The sequence below is a fragment of the Euleptes europaea genome, chromosome 3 (genome assembly GCF_029931775.1).
Source record: "Euleptes europaea isolate rEulEur1 chromosome 3, rEulEur1.hap1, whole genome shotgun sequence".
NCBI lineage: Eukaryota > Metazoa > Chordata > Lepidosauria > Squamata > Sphaerodactylidae > Euleptes > Euleptes europaea.
In genome coordinates this window covers 38130576-38144203 of record NC_079314.1, presented here as the reverse complement: position 1 = coordinate 38144203, position 13628 = coordinate 38130576, and the positions used below count along the sequence as shown (strand labels likewise).

Sequence of the window (13628 nt, the reverse complement as noted above, 5' to 3'; positions counted from 1 at the left end):
AACCATGTTGCTCAAGGGGACATCTGTACGCAAAACCCAATAGCTCCTATGAAGTTTCTTTCACTGAGCAGGCAAATGAAACTTTATCTCAGCAACTGACTTTAATTTAAAACTGTGATCGCTTTTAACTGGAAATTTCTTAACATGCTACACATACTGAAAAGCAGAATGTAAATCCATAATAAAATAACCCAGCAATTTTCTCTGCAGTCACAACTCACCGAGGCAATTGTGTCCATCGTGAGCCAGCATGAACCCATCATAGCAGGTACACCGGTAGTTGCCTGGAATGTTGATGCATTCATGCACGCATCCTCCATTGTAGAAGTCATTTTCACACTCATCAATGTCTATGAACAGAGACAGGGAAAACAACTAGTTTGGATTAGCAAAAAACAAAACACATTGCCAGATAGATCCTTGAAAATATGTGAGAAATGATGCTATTTTAAAGAAGGACCCTTCAGAAACAGCTTTGCAGTCTTTTTTTAGATTAAGCTGCCTCTAACTATATTATAGAGGAGCCCCGTGGCACAGAGTGGTAAACTGCAGTACTGCAGTCTAAGCTCTGCTCACGACCTGAGTTCGATCCCGACAGAAGTTGGTTTCAGGTAGCTGGCTCAAGATTGACTCAGCCTTCCATCCTTCCGAGGTCGGTAAAATGAGTACCCACATTGCTGGGGGCAAAGGGAAGATGACTGGGGAAGGCACTGGCAAACCACCCCGTAAACAAAGTCTGCCTAGTAAACGTTGGGATGTGACATCACCCCATGGGTTAGGAATGACCCGGTGCTTGCACAAGGGACCTTTACCTTTAACCATATTATAACTTTCATTTATGAATATCTGATAAATAATTCCCATGAGGAAAACCAAACTAGAAATGTCAAGTGTTCCAGAAGAGGCTTGGCATGCGTGACACTCACATACTAGTAGAGGGAATTATAAATTCTTCCATGACACTGCCTTTCTCAATGAGTGACTGGCCAAAATACTCTGTGAACAAAAACCACTGTCGCTCTAGTTGGTATGTATACACAGGTTGTGTCGGCCAGCTCGAAAGTATTAGCCATTATTATTATTTATGTCTATAGAGGTATTCATGGGACTTGAGAGAGTAACATATGCAAAAAAGAAAGGCTCTTGCCTCAAGGAGTTTCCCAACGTACTTTTCAACAGACTGAAGGCAACACAAAGAGGGAGGGACAAGGGAGAAGGAAGAAGAGGAAAATATGTGTCTCTTCTCTGGGGTTAAGCCTAAGGCCTCACAGGCCCAGGGCTGTAACTAGGGGGGAGGACTAGGAGGGCAGCCGCCACCGCCCCTGTGGCATGCAGAGAGGGCGGAGGAACTGCCTCTCCCATCCAGCCTGCACCTCCTGGAGAAGAGGCAGCTCTGCCGCTCTCTCTGCATGCCACAGGAGCGGTGGTTGCCCTCCTCGCCCTCGCCCCCAAGCTATGGCCCTGCACAGACCAGGTGGTTTTTTAAGGAAGAGGAAAACATGGTATTCTAAAAGGGAGACCAAAGCATTAAGGGCAGCAGTGGAAAATGGGCAGATGTTATATCACCATCGTGAAATAAAACAAAAACAGTTTTTAAAAAAATAATGGGAGGGAATGTAAGAATTTCCCTAGCCTCTCAAGTTAGCTGAAAGTAGATGGTAATGCTAAAAGAAAGCCAGCTTTAAACTACTGAAAGACGTCTACTTAGAGCATTTTAGCATGTTACAATTCAGATTATCGATATGCCATCTACAGACTTGAGGTGGGAAAGCTTAAATTTCTATAAGTTTTTTTCCTTCATAAGGTGAAAAAATGCTGTTTATGGTTACAGCTTAAGTCATCCACAAGAAGAAGAATGAACAAAAATATTAAACTTGTCTGGACTCCCCCACCTTCTACATTGTCTCTGAACATACTTGATGACAGACCTGCAAAGCCAAGGCATATTTGGCCAGAATGTATGTTTTTCTTGCATACGATGCCCTTTTATAATTGGATCTGGAACTAATTTGGGAAGCATAAATTACAATTGACTTTCACTAATTTATGTTCTTGAACCTGTGTAGAAATGCATCCATCAGGAAGCTGTCTCCTTGGATAAAATATCTTTTAATCTAAATCTGCTATCCAATAGCAAAACAGATCACTTGGGGAAACCACATTCTGCAGACGTTCTTTACTATACTGGCTTGAATGCAATGTTTTCTTTGCTGATACATCACTAGTTGGCTACATGGAAGTATTTATTCAGATATCTGAAGGGAATGGCCGTACTATGTTGAAAGAATACAACTTGAAATACATGGAGGATTGGTGAAGGAACAGTGGGGGAGAAATAAGACTGGCATTGTTTAAAGACATGGAAATACAATGAACAAGACATATTAATGCATGCATTTTATAATCCTAATAGTCTACTCAAAATACATCTGAGTGAGGGTTGAGAATTACAGAATCATAGGGTTGGAAGGGGCCATATAAGCCATCTAGTCCAACCCCCTGCTTAATGCTGGATCAGCCTAGACTGCATCCCCGACAAGTGTTCATCCAGCAGCTGCTTGAAGACTGCCAGAGAGGGGGGAGCTCACCACCTCCCTAGGCAGCCAATTCCACTGCTGAACTATTCTTACTGGGGGGGGGGGGGAATCCCTAATATTCAGCTGGTACCTTTCTGCCCATAATTTATACCCATTATTGCAAGTCCTATCCTCTGCTGCCTAACAGGAACAGCTCCCTGCTCTCCTCTATGTGACAGCCTTTCAAATACTTATAGAGAGCAATCATGCCCTCCCTCAACTTCCTCTTCTCCAGACTGAACATTCCCAAGTCCTTCAGCGTTTCCTTTTAAAAGGATGTGGAGAGAACAGAATTGCTGCAGAAGAGAGCGATGAGGATGATCAGGGGCCTGGAGAACAGGCCCCTGATCATCCTCATCGCTCTCTTCTGCAACAATTCTGTTCTCTCCACATCCTTTTAAAACTGAGCCCCCCAGAACTGCACACAGTACTCCAGGTGTGGCCTGACCAATGAAGTGCACAGCGGGACTATGACATCTTGCAATCTGGATGCTATGCCTCTGCTGATACACCCCAAGAACGTGTTAGCCTTTTTTGCTGCTGCACACTGACTGCTCATGTTTAGCTTTCAGTCCACCTCTATCCCAAGATCTTATTCACACACACTGCTACCCCGAAGGGTATTCCCCCATCCAGTATGCGTGCTTCTTGTTTTTGTTGCCCAGATGTATAGTGTCATCCACTTCAAGAAATCTTGTTAATAATAACTGTTTTAATCAGCTGTCTATCTGCTGCACAGCAGCTTAGATTTTATGGTATGGTTGTCCTGAAAAGATCAGGAAGGCATCATCCCTTCTGACATTCAAGAGCCTTTGTAAGGCTGACGGGAAAAGGAGGGCTTTTGACAATGGTCAGAGGTGATGAATGTTTATTAATGTCAGTATTGTGATAATCGTCTTTTAATCATGTAAGTCGCCTTGGGCCTTGTTTTGGAGACAAAAGTCAGTATAAATCTTCATACATTTCTATACGAATTACAAACAATTCTTCTTCTGAAGAAATTATACATTTTTTAAATGATGAAACGTGTACGTGCACAGTGAACATCACCTTAGAGGAGAAATCCCTCCCTGCATGAGGAAGGGGTAATGGCACATGCACATTTTTGTAAATACTTGAATTAATTGGATGTATTGTTTAAATAAATGAATTAATCGGCTAAATTGTTGCTAACACAGATTAATCGTCATCATCAATTCCAGCTGTTCCAAGTGCATTATGCTGGTAAATCTGAGGAGTAGGAAGTTGAGGAAGGAGAAAACCAGGGAACTGGTTCCCAACCTTTTTGGGGGGATGGTGACGCACAAGTTCAAATTTACTTGGTGCGCTGACCCATTGATTTATTGTCATATGAACTTAGGACTTTATATTTTGACAGCTATTATTTTCATGCATTTTAACTGCACGTTTGCCTATTTTATAACCGTAACTTACATTTAAGTTATCCAAGCAAGAATTCACTTAGCACCCCCAAGCTGCAAAGCGGTGGAGGGGGTAAAGGAAAAAATCTCTGTGCTGTCAGAAGCTCACAAATGGCCTTAAGAGAAAAAAAAAAAAGCACGGTAGTGACCGCTGAGAAACACCTAGGTGGTATTACCATCAAAGGAAAGTGGGGGGGGGGAGGGTGGCTGAAGAAAGGAAAAAGGGAGGGGGACAGTGGTGCCGGCTGCTGCTGTTGTGCTGGGCAAGAAGGTACCACTGCTGGTTTCCAGGCACAGCTGTAGTTTCAGCCTACCTCACCATGGGCTGCTGGCTGGGTTGCTACACCTCAGAGAGCTGTAACAATTTGTTTACTTCGTTTATACCCTGCCTTTCTCCATAGTGGGGACCCAAAGCAGCATACATAATTCTGCTCTCCTCCAGTTTATCTTCACAACAACCCTATGAGGTAGGCTAAGCTGAGAATGTGTAACTGCCCCAAGGTCAACCCAGCTTCTACAGAAGAGTGCAGATCTGAACCTGAGTCTCCCAGATCCTGGTATGAAACTCTAACCACTACATAGGGTTGCCAGGTCCCTCTTCGCCACCGGCGGGAGGTTTTGGGGGTGAAGCCTGAGGAGGGCGGGGTTTGAGGAGGGGAGGGACTTCAATGCCACAGAGTCCAGTTGCCAAAGCGGCCATTTTCTTGGCAACCCTACCACTACATCACACTGGATTTTCATAGTGCTTAGAAGTGACCTTGACTTGAAAGCTATTTGTCCTCTTCTAACAATAAAGTTAATATCTGATTAAGCAACCGTCTTCCTCCCTTTGCTATTCAGCGATATTGCCATGCCAATGCATACAAAGACCCCCCCAGGAACCAGAATCTGGGACATACACATGTAGGAATGCTTACATGTGCAAACCCTATATGGGTCTTCTTCAGTTACAGAGGAGACAGTACTAACTTTGACAGACCAGTGATCTGACTCAGAATAAGGTCATTTCATGTCTACAAAAGTGAACTTCACTTGTGAAAGAAACACTCAGGCAAATCTGAGGAATCAGAAGAGTCTCTCCAAAGAAGAAAATTACAAGCATTATTTTTCCCCTGTGATTTTATTCAATTTATACCCCAGGGTCACCCAACAAGATCCCATGGCAGAGTGGCTGGCTCCGTAACTTGTTGTTAAAATTGGCCTCCATGAGAGGAAATTTGCAAATGTCACACCGATTTTTAAAAAGAGGCCCAGAGGGGATTCTGGGAATTATAGGCCAGTTACTTGAATATCTTTTCCAGGTAAATTAAACTAATAGAAATTGTTTTTGAAGAGAGAATGATTAAGTACATTGAGGAACAAAGCCTACTGGGAGAAAATCACCATGGCTTCTGCAAATGGAAGTCCAGCCTCACCTAACTTTCAGAGTTCTCTGAGCAGGTTTGGAGATACCTTTGCTGACTTGAGGTATGCATTCTCTCTGGGCCTCAATTAGGGTAGTTTTTTATAGTTTCCATGCAACCTGGAGGGATCTGAATCTCTTAATCCTCCCCTTTAGCTTCCTTTTGACTAGTCCCTTCTTTTTATTTTATTTATTTATTTATTTAAAAGATGTCTAAACTGACTGTCAACACAACATTGGGTCTACAAGGCAGTGGACAATAAAAACATTAAAACAAGTTTTAAAATGCATATAGCGCTCTCTCTCTCACGCTCTGTGTGTGTGTGTGTATATGTGTGTGTGTGTATACACATACACACACACACACACACACACATATACATATACATATATTGGGGTTGCCAGGTCCCTCTTTGCTACTGGCGGGAGGCTTTTGGGGTGGAGCCTGAGGAAGGCGGGGTTTGGGGAGGGGAGGGACTTCAATGCCATAGAGTCCAATTGTCAAAGCGGCCATTTTTTCCAGGTGAATGGATCTCTATTGGCTGGAGATTAGTTGCAACAGCAGGAGATCGCCAGCTAGTACCTGGAGGTTGGCAACCCTTATATAGATATAGATATAAACAATTGTTAAAAATTTAAAAACAAATCACATAGATACATAAACAGGAAGGAGGATCAGTGAGGGAACATTAAACCAGGGGAAGACATAACAGAAGGGAGACAGACAAACTTCCCTGGGGAGGGAGTTCCCAGGTTTTAGCACCATGACTGAGAAGGACTTTTCTCAGGTTGCCACCTATCTAGCCTCAGATGGTGGGGGCACCCAAAGCAGGGCCTCTGAATATGACTGGAGTGGGTGGGTAGTACGGTGACCAACCTCCAGGTGGTGGCTGGAGATCTCCTGCTATTATAACTGATCTCCAGCTGATAGAGATCAATTCACTGGAGAAAATGGCTGCTTTGGCAATTGACTCTATGGCATTGAAGTCCCTCCCCTCCCCAAACCCTGTTCTCCTTAGGCTCCACCCCAAAAACCTCTCGCTGGTGGCGAAGAGGGACCTGGCAACCCTAGCGAGTAGGTACATATGGGAGAAGGCGATCCTTAAGATATGTTGGCCCCAAGCCATATAAAGCTTTAAAGCACCTTGAACTGGGCCTGCAAGCAAAGTGGGAGCCAGTGCAGAAGGAAAAAAGAGTGGAGTGATACGGTCCCTATAACCCACTCCAGTCCCTTTTCCAGCTCTACCTCACACTTTTTGAGATCAGGTGACCAGAACTTACATCATTCACCATAATTTGAATGTGAGCATTTCACAACTTTATCTAAAACCACTGGACATCTTTAACAGAATTTTTTTTCTAATGCAGAGATGCTAGCTAGAAATGAGAAGACTTTTTTTGGGGGGGGGACAGAAGCTTTTTTTTAAAAAAAAAACCTCTCCCCCCCCAGGACTTTTTAATTTTTGTAACAAAAACTGGAAAAAAACTGTGGTGCACTGAAAAAAGACTTGTGAACTATTTCCTCTTTTGAAATATGAAATGCTTTTAAAGGCAATATTTCACATGCTCCAAATGTAAAATTTTGAGGATTATTCAAATGGAGAATTTGGGACAGTGAAAAAAAAATATTTTTTTGGCCTTTTGGTTTTGAAGGCATTTACTTAAAATACATAGTATGAAAAACTGCATATGAGACAACCTACAGCATTAGATAATGATAAGCACAGAACCTGGAAAGACTTTCAGGGGTCATTTCATTTCCCCTGTATCCTCCTCCTCCACTACTACTTCTTCATATCCTCCTGGCAGCCCCCATATCCCCTCCCATTTCTCTACTTCCTTCTCTCCTTCCCATTCACCAACCAAAATTTCTTTTATCAGTTTCCCCTGCTCCCATTTATTATTTCTCTCTATTTATTATTTATTTGCCCTGACCTGGATGGCCCAGGCTAGCCTGATCTCGTCAGATCTCAGAAGCTAAGCAGGGTCAGCCCTGGTTAGTATTTGGATGGGAGACCGCCAAGGAATTCCAGGGATGCTGTGCAGAGGAAGGCACTGGCAAACCACCTCTGTTAGTCTCTTGCCTTGAAAACCCCATAAGGGGTCGCCATAAGTCGGCCGCGACTTGATGGCACTTCACACACACACATTATTTATTTACTTCCCCAGTGGGGACCCATGACAGTTTACATCATTCTGCTTTCCTCCATTTTATCCTCACAACAACCCTATGAGGTAGGTTAGGCTGAGAGTACGTGACAGGCCCAAGGCCACCTAGCAAGCTACTATAGCAGAGTGGAGGTCAAATGTAGGTTTTCCACAATCTAGTCCACCACTCTAACTACAGCACATATTGCCTCCAAACAAGGAATTCCCATTCAGCCATCATAAGTAACGACCCCCACAAAAGGTAACAGTATTTGTGCACTCTATACTGGGTAGTGTAGTCTGAACCTAAGAAATAAAGTTTACCGTATGCAGATTTTGCCCTCTCTGAGGCACTGTTGTTGATGCATTAAATGAAAGATTTGTTCCCCCTCTGACATAAAAGGCTGGTAGCAACAAGGTTTCCCCGTAACACAAAGAAACCCACGTATTAAGAAAATGCATTAACTCCTCTTCCTTTCAGTGCTACAGAAAGAGCCCCCCCCCCACCGTATAAAACATTGCCTTCGTAAAGATGAATGCATTTTGCCATTAAACATTATGGCTTTGTTACTGACATGATTTTTTTTAAAAGAAAGAAATCAATTAAAGAGGCGACACATGCCTTTTTGTTTTTATTGCCTTCTAGTTGTGGTGATGTTTTCAAGATGCCGGTGCCCAGGAAACTGTAAAACTTTTAAAAGCCTGAGGACTGCTTGTGAAGACAAGGTCAGGGGTGAGCAACAAGAACGGCAGAGTCTAAGGAGGACGCCTGATGTTCATTAGGGCACATTCAACGGATTCCTTGGGACTGGATCGCTTGGATAAAAACTCCCTTCACAAAGTGTAAAGCCTTTCTATTAATGGTAATTTCTGCCTATGTTTTTTCTTTTCATGTGGCCAGCAAGAAAGACCATCAGCTGAATTTCCCTTTTAAGGAGGCCATAAAGATCTCTGATGCCAGGTGACACAGGTAGGGGAACACACTGACAAACACACACACACTTCCCCATGGGATGCCTGCCAACAAGAGCCAAGCCAGCTGGTGTCTGGCATGGAGAGCAGAGTTTGCCCTCTCTGCAGCACTGTCCTCAAGAGCAATGCTTCTCTTTTCCCCATAAGAATTCATGGCAGCCCTTCATTTATATGGGAGAAAGGAGGGGCTGCCCTGAAACAGGGTTGCCAGGTCCCACGCCACCGGCAGGAGGTTATTGGGGCTGAGTCTGAGGAGAGCAGGGTTTGGGGAGGGAAGGGACTTCAATGCCATAGAGTCCAATTGCCGAGACAGCTATTTTCTCCAGGTAAACTGATCTCTATCGGCTGGAGATCAGTTGTAATAGCAGGAGATCTCCAGCTAGTATTTGGAGGTTGGCAACCCTACCTGAGAAGCAACATTTGGGTGGGAGCTTGTGTGCGCCCCACGTGAACACCTACCCTGGGCATAGCCCCATTTGGGTGGGGGGGGTACAGCAGAGTATGAGATAATATTGGGGTCTATAGTATTATAAAAACAACATTAATATATTTTTTGAAAAATCAATATAAACAGAATCGAAGTAGACAAATTAAGCACTGAAGTCTATCCCTTAGGCCAAATCATTCATAGTTTTGGGGTTGGCTGTCATCAATATGCAGACGATATACAGCTATATATATCCTTATCCAAATCTAGTGATGTGGTTGAGGTCCTAAATCACTGTCTGTCTGCTGTGGTTAAATTGCTAAGAGCAAACAAATTGAAACTAAATCCTAGAAAGACAGACATAATGGGAAGGTAGAGGTCTTGAAGGGCATTATGTTCCCCACTTTCGATGGGGTTCATCTGACCCTTGACAACTCAGTTAAGAGCTTCGGGGATATACTGGACCCAACATTATCACTGTAGAAGCAAGTTAATGCAGTTGCAAAAAAGGCATTCTTCCAACTCAGCCTAGCTTGAAAAATGGCCCCTTACCTTGATACGGCTGATCTGGCAGCCTGGATCCGTGACACGGTGACATCCAAACTAAACTACTGTACTGTAATGCACTGTACATCGTTCTCCCTTCAAAATCAAATTGGAAACTCTAGCTGGTGTAGAATGCTGCAGCTCAGCTATTACTCCCAACGTGCAGTCAACTCCAATGGCTGCCCATCAGTTAACTGGTCTCAATTTTTGACAGTGGCTATCACCTAGAAAAAGCTATTCATGGCCTTGACCCTCATATCTGTGAGATTGTCTCTCCCCCTCTGCTCCGCCATGACAGCTTCACTCATCTGAACAGGGCCTTCAGCAGGTGCCAACTTGCAAATGGACAAAATCAACAACTGCCAGTGCATGTGCCTTCTCTGTTGTGGCCCCTACCTTGTGGAACGGCCTGCCCGAGGAGGTCAGGAAGGCTCCCACTCTCCTGGCTTTCCACAAACTATGCACAGCTGAATTATTCAGGAGGGATTTTTAAAGCAGGCAATAGGGTAGCACTGTACAAAATGATTCACAAAGTTACTTGGACAAATTATTAAGGACTGTGGTCTACTGTGCATAGTGTGCTGTAAATTGAATCCAACTATGTAATCTTCCATCATTGAATGTGTCATGTTAACACCTATGCTTTGCTTCAATTCTGTTTTTTAGATTTCTGGTTGGTTGTACAACCCAAATCCTGTTTCACTGTTTACTGAATGTCCCATCATGTTGATTGTACTGACTTAGTCTGTAATCCGGTTTGAGTCCCAATGAGAAAGCCAACCTCTATGCAAAAGCCACATAGGGAGTGGGACCACCCACTCAGCTCCCTCCCAGAGTGAGCTGCCTGCTGAAGACCACTGAGGTTAATAACTATGCTACAGAAGCATAAGAATGCTCTGGTTGGAATGGTCATGCTTCCTACTCTGTGTATGCGCCTGGCAAAAGAGGGCTTGGTTGCAGATTTGAACTCATGTGTGCAGAGTTCCCTGGTGTATCTTCACTCCAGGACTTTGATGGTCATGCTATTGTGTTCCCTCATGAAGAGGGGTTCTGTGTCCCGTCTGCCTCATCCCTTGGTTGTGTAAGGGTGACAATGGCCTGACATCAGGGGTCTGTGGCCAAACCAGCATAGGCCAGTTGGCTGTCTCTATCTACCTGTCTAAGGGGCATCAATGGCATGCCATCCCATAACTGGTGGCTTCCAGCTGGGGATGTTACAGTCTCCAGAGCAATTGCTGCATCCTCTGCACCTTACTGGAGGGTCTTTCTGGTACATATTTCTCCTCTGCAGAGGGGCCATAGAAGACCATCTAAGCACTGCCAACACCATACCAGCATTGGGGTCTTCGGACTGGATCGTTGGTTGCAGCAAACAGAAGAGTCTTGTGACATCTGAAAGACTTACCTATTCTCTCCAGGAATATCAGAGTTGCATGCCTATTATTTTGGGTGTGGTGGAACACAGGCAGGATGGTTCTGCTGAACTCATCTTGTTTGGGGGCTTCCTAGAGGCACCTGGTTGGCCACTGTGTGAACAGACTGCTGGACTTGATGGGCCTTGGCCTGATCCAGCAGGGCTTTCCTTATGTTCTTATCATAAGCTTGCATGAGCTTGACCCTGTTTACTATCAATTCACTTTAATATTCATTTGAAATTTTATTTCACATATAAATGATAAACCATGCAATGATGTTTAAAGCCAATACTACTGTGAATTTCACAAGGCCATAATCACCACAAGCGGTACTGCAGCCTGTGTTCCTTTACGCTCCCAGAGCCTCTTGCTCACGGCCACGCCACACAAGCAGTTTCATATCCAGAAAGCAGGACAAAACCACACGAAGGCGACTTTTTAATTTTTAAAAAAATTAACTCCAATACACCCCTTGTAATGTACAGCTGCACAGAGACTAAATTACCTTCTAAAGGTATTCAAGCTTTCAAACAAGTCATTTGGAAAGGGCTCACTGGGCTGTTGCTTTCCTAAAAAACAACATCGTGGGCTGTTCCTGATTATACCTTTTAATTAAGAATAGAACAGCCCAACTCAAGCAATAATTTGATCCTTTCAGTTAGTAATCCTCTATTAAAAACAAAGCAATTTAGGTTAAATGGATTGAGGCACTTAAAGCTCTCTCCCACCTCAAACAACATAATAGCAGCATGTCAGGGACTAATTCAGACCAGAAGACGGCTGTTTCAAACAAGGTTGCATTTCCTTGTTAATAATAGGGTTGCATTTTATGTTTCACCAAAGACAGTATATTAGTAAACCACATTCAACAGAACCTAAGTATGAGGAGTGACACACTCGTACATAAGAGAGCTATTATTCAACCCCATCATTGCGCTCACGCCTTCTTCCCTGAAACCCCTACTTGCAGTTTTATAACCAAATATAAATTATGAGTTTCAGAGCAAAGGAAAACTTGATGTTATGGAGTTTTCTTGGGCTTGGTGCCCCTTTCTTCAGCAAGACTTTCATGCTGCACTTACAGGTGGCCTCAAACATCATGATAAAAAGAGACACAATCTCTCGAAGTTGCTGAAGAGGCAAACTGATTTTCGCTATCAATGCAAACTAGGGTTGCCAAGTGCCCGGTGGTGGTGGGTAAACTACTGCCAATCCACCGGGCTGCCCGCCGACCAGCTGAGGGCCGGCGGACACCCGTGCACGCACGCACAGGTGACACGCCTACAATTCAGGTGGCCTCCTGAGCCGTTACGGCTTGGGAACGCCCCCTTTTTTTGGCTATGCCACCTTTTAGGTGGCGTATCTCCCATGCAACCCTATGAGGGCTGCACAGATTTTTGGTGCCAGGCATGTTGAACGCTGGAACAGTAAGTTCAGCCTCATGCATCAGGTAGACCGTCTGACCTCTACTTTATGCATAGACAAGTTGACCTTTCACATTGTTAACTTCAAGAATAAGAGTTGGTTTTTATACCCCACTTTTCTCTACCTTAAGGAGTCTCAAAGTGGCTTACAATCGCCTTCCCTTCCTCTCCCCACAACTGACACTTTGTGAGGTAGGTGGGGCTGAGAAAGTTTGGAGAGAACTGTGACTGGCCCAAGGTCACCCAGTAGACTTCATGTGGAGGAGTGGGGAATCAAACCCAGCTCTCCAGATTAGAGTCCACGGCTCTTAACCACTACACCACACCAAAAACAACAACAAAAAAGGGAGGCAGAGAAGAGAGACAGAAAATGAAAACGATAATACAAACTGAAGCCAATAAGTGGCCAACTGTACCTTAACACAGCATCAAAGGAAGAAACTTTTTCTGAAACCATGTGGAAAATTTGCACAAAGATGAAAAAACTGCATGTATTTTTGGACAGTGGAGGCACTCTCAACCTATTTAGAGTGATTAAAAACTTCCACAGGCTTCACAACTCCTGTAGGCAGGGAGGAATACGAGCAAGGATTAATAAATAAATTTTATATTTTTATAGCCCCCTCACTATACTCTTTCTGGCAACCGTAATTACCTCTCAAGAAGAAGATGCTTTCAAAGCCTGCCTGGTTTAGCACACACATGGGAATCTTCTCCTCTGCTGCTGTGTCAAAAGGCATCATACACATCAGTTTTCAGTGAAAAAACTGTTGACTTTCCCCCTCCTGCTGCAGTCTGTTCCCTACACTATTCCTTTGGATCCACATTTTCAGGAGGACTCAGAATACTGCAGTGAGAGAACAGAGGCAGGGAAGTTACCCTCCTTTAGCACAACCCCACTTAATCCACTAAAGTGGGGAATCATTAATGGGGCATTAGCTAAACCACGGCTGCTTCAACACCAAGGATTGCCCATGTTTCAGCCACCCAACTGGTGCAGGTTTTTTTAAAATTTTCCTTTATTTGTGTACAGAGTCAGACCATTTACAGCCTGTTCCTTTCATCAAAAGCTGCTTTACAATAAACCTGCAAAAAATTGGTGTTTCCTGGGCAGGATGCCATTAAAAGGAAAGGTCCCCTGTGCAAGAACCGGGTCATTCCTGATCCACGGGGTGGCATCACATCTCGACGTTTCCTGGGCAGACTTTGTTTACGGGGTGGTTTGCCAGTGCCTTCCTCATTCATCTTCCCTTTACCCTCAGCAAGCTGGGTACTCATTTCACCGACCTCAGAAGGA

The 13628-nt window shown here is 44.1% G+C and overlaps 1 protein-coding gene across 4 annotated transcripts in view; it reads right to left on the bottom strand.

Annotated features, from left to right (window-relative positions):
- The window catches only part of SCUBE1 (signal peptide, CUB domain and EGF like domain containing 1), a 173412-nt gene that overhangs the window by 127779 nt on the left and 32005 nt on the right, over window positions 1-13628 (bottom strand). For all 4 annotated transcript variants that reach the window (XM_056846059.1, XM_056846056.1, XM_056846057.1 and 1 more), the window contains exon 3: window positions 222-350. In XM_056846059.1, the coding sequence (XP_056702037.1) occupies window positions 222-350 (129 nt within the window). The remainder of the gene's footprint in view (window positions 1-221; window positions 351-13628) is intronic.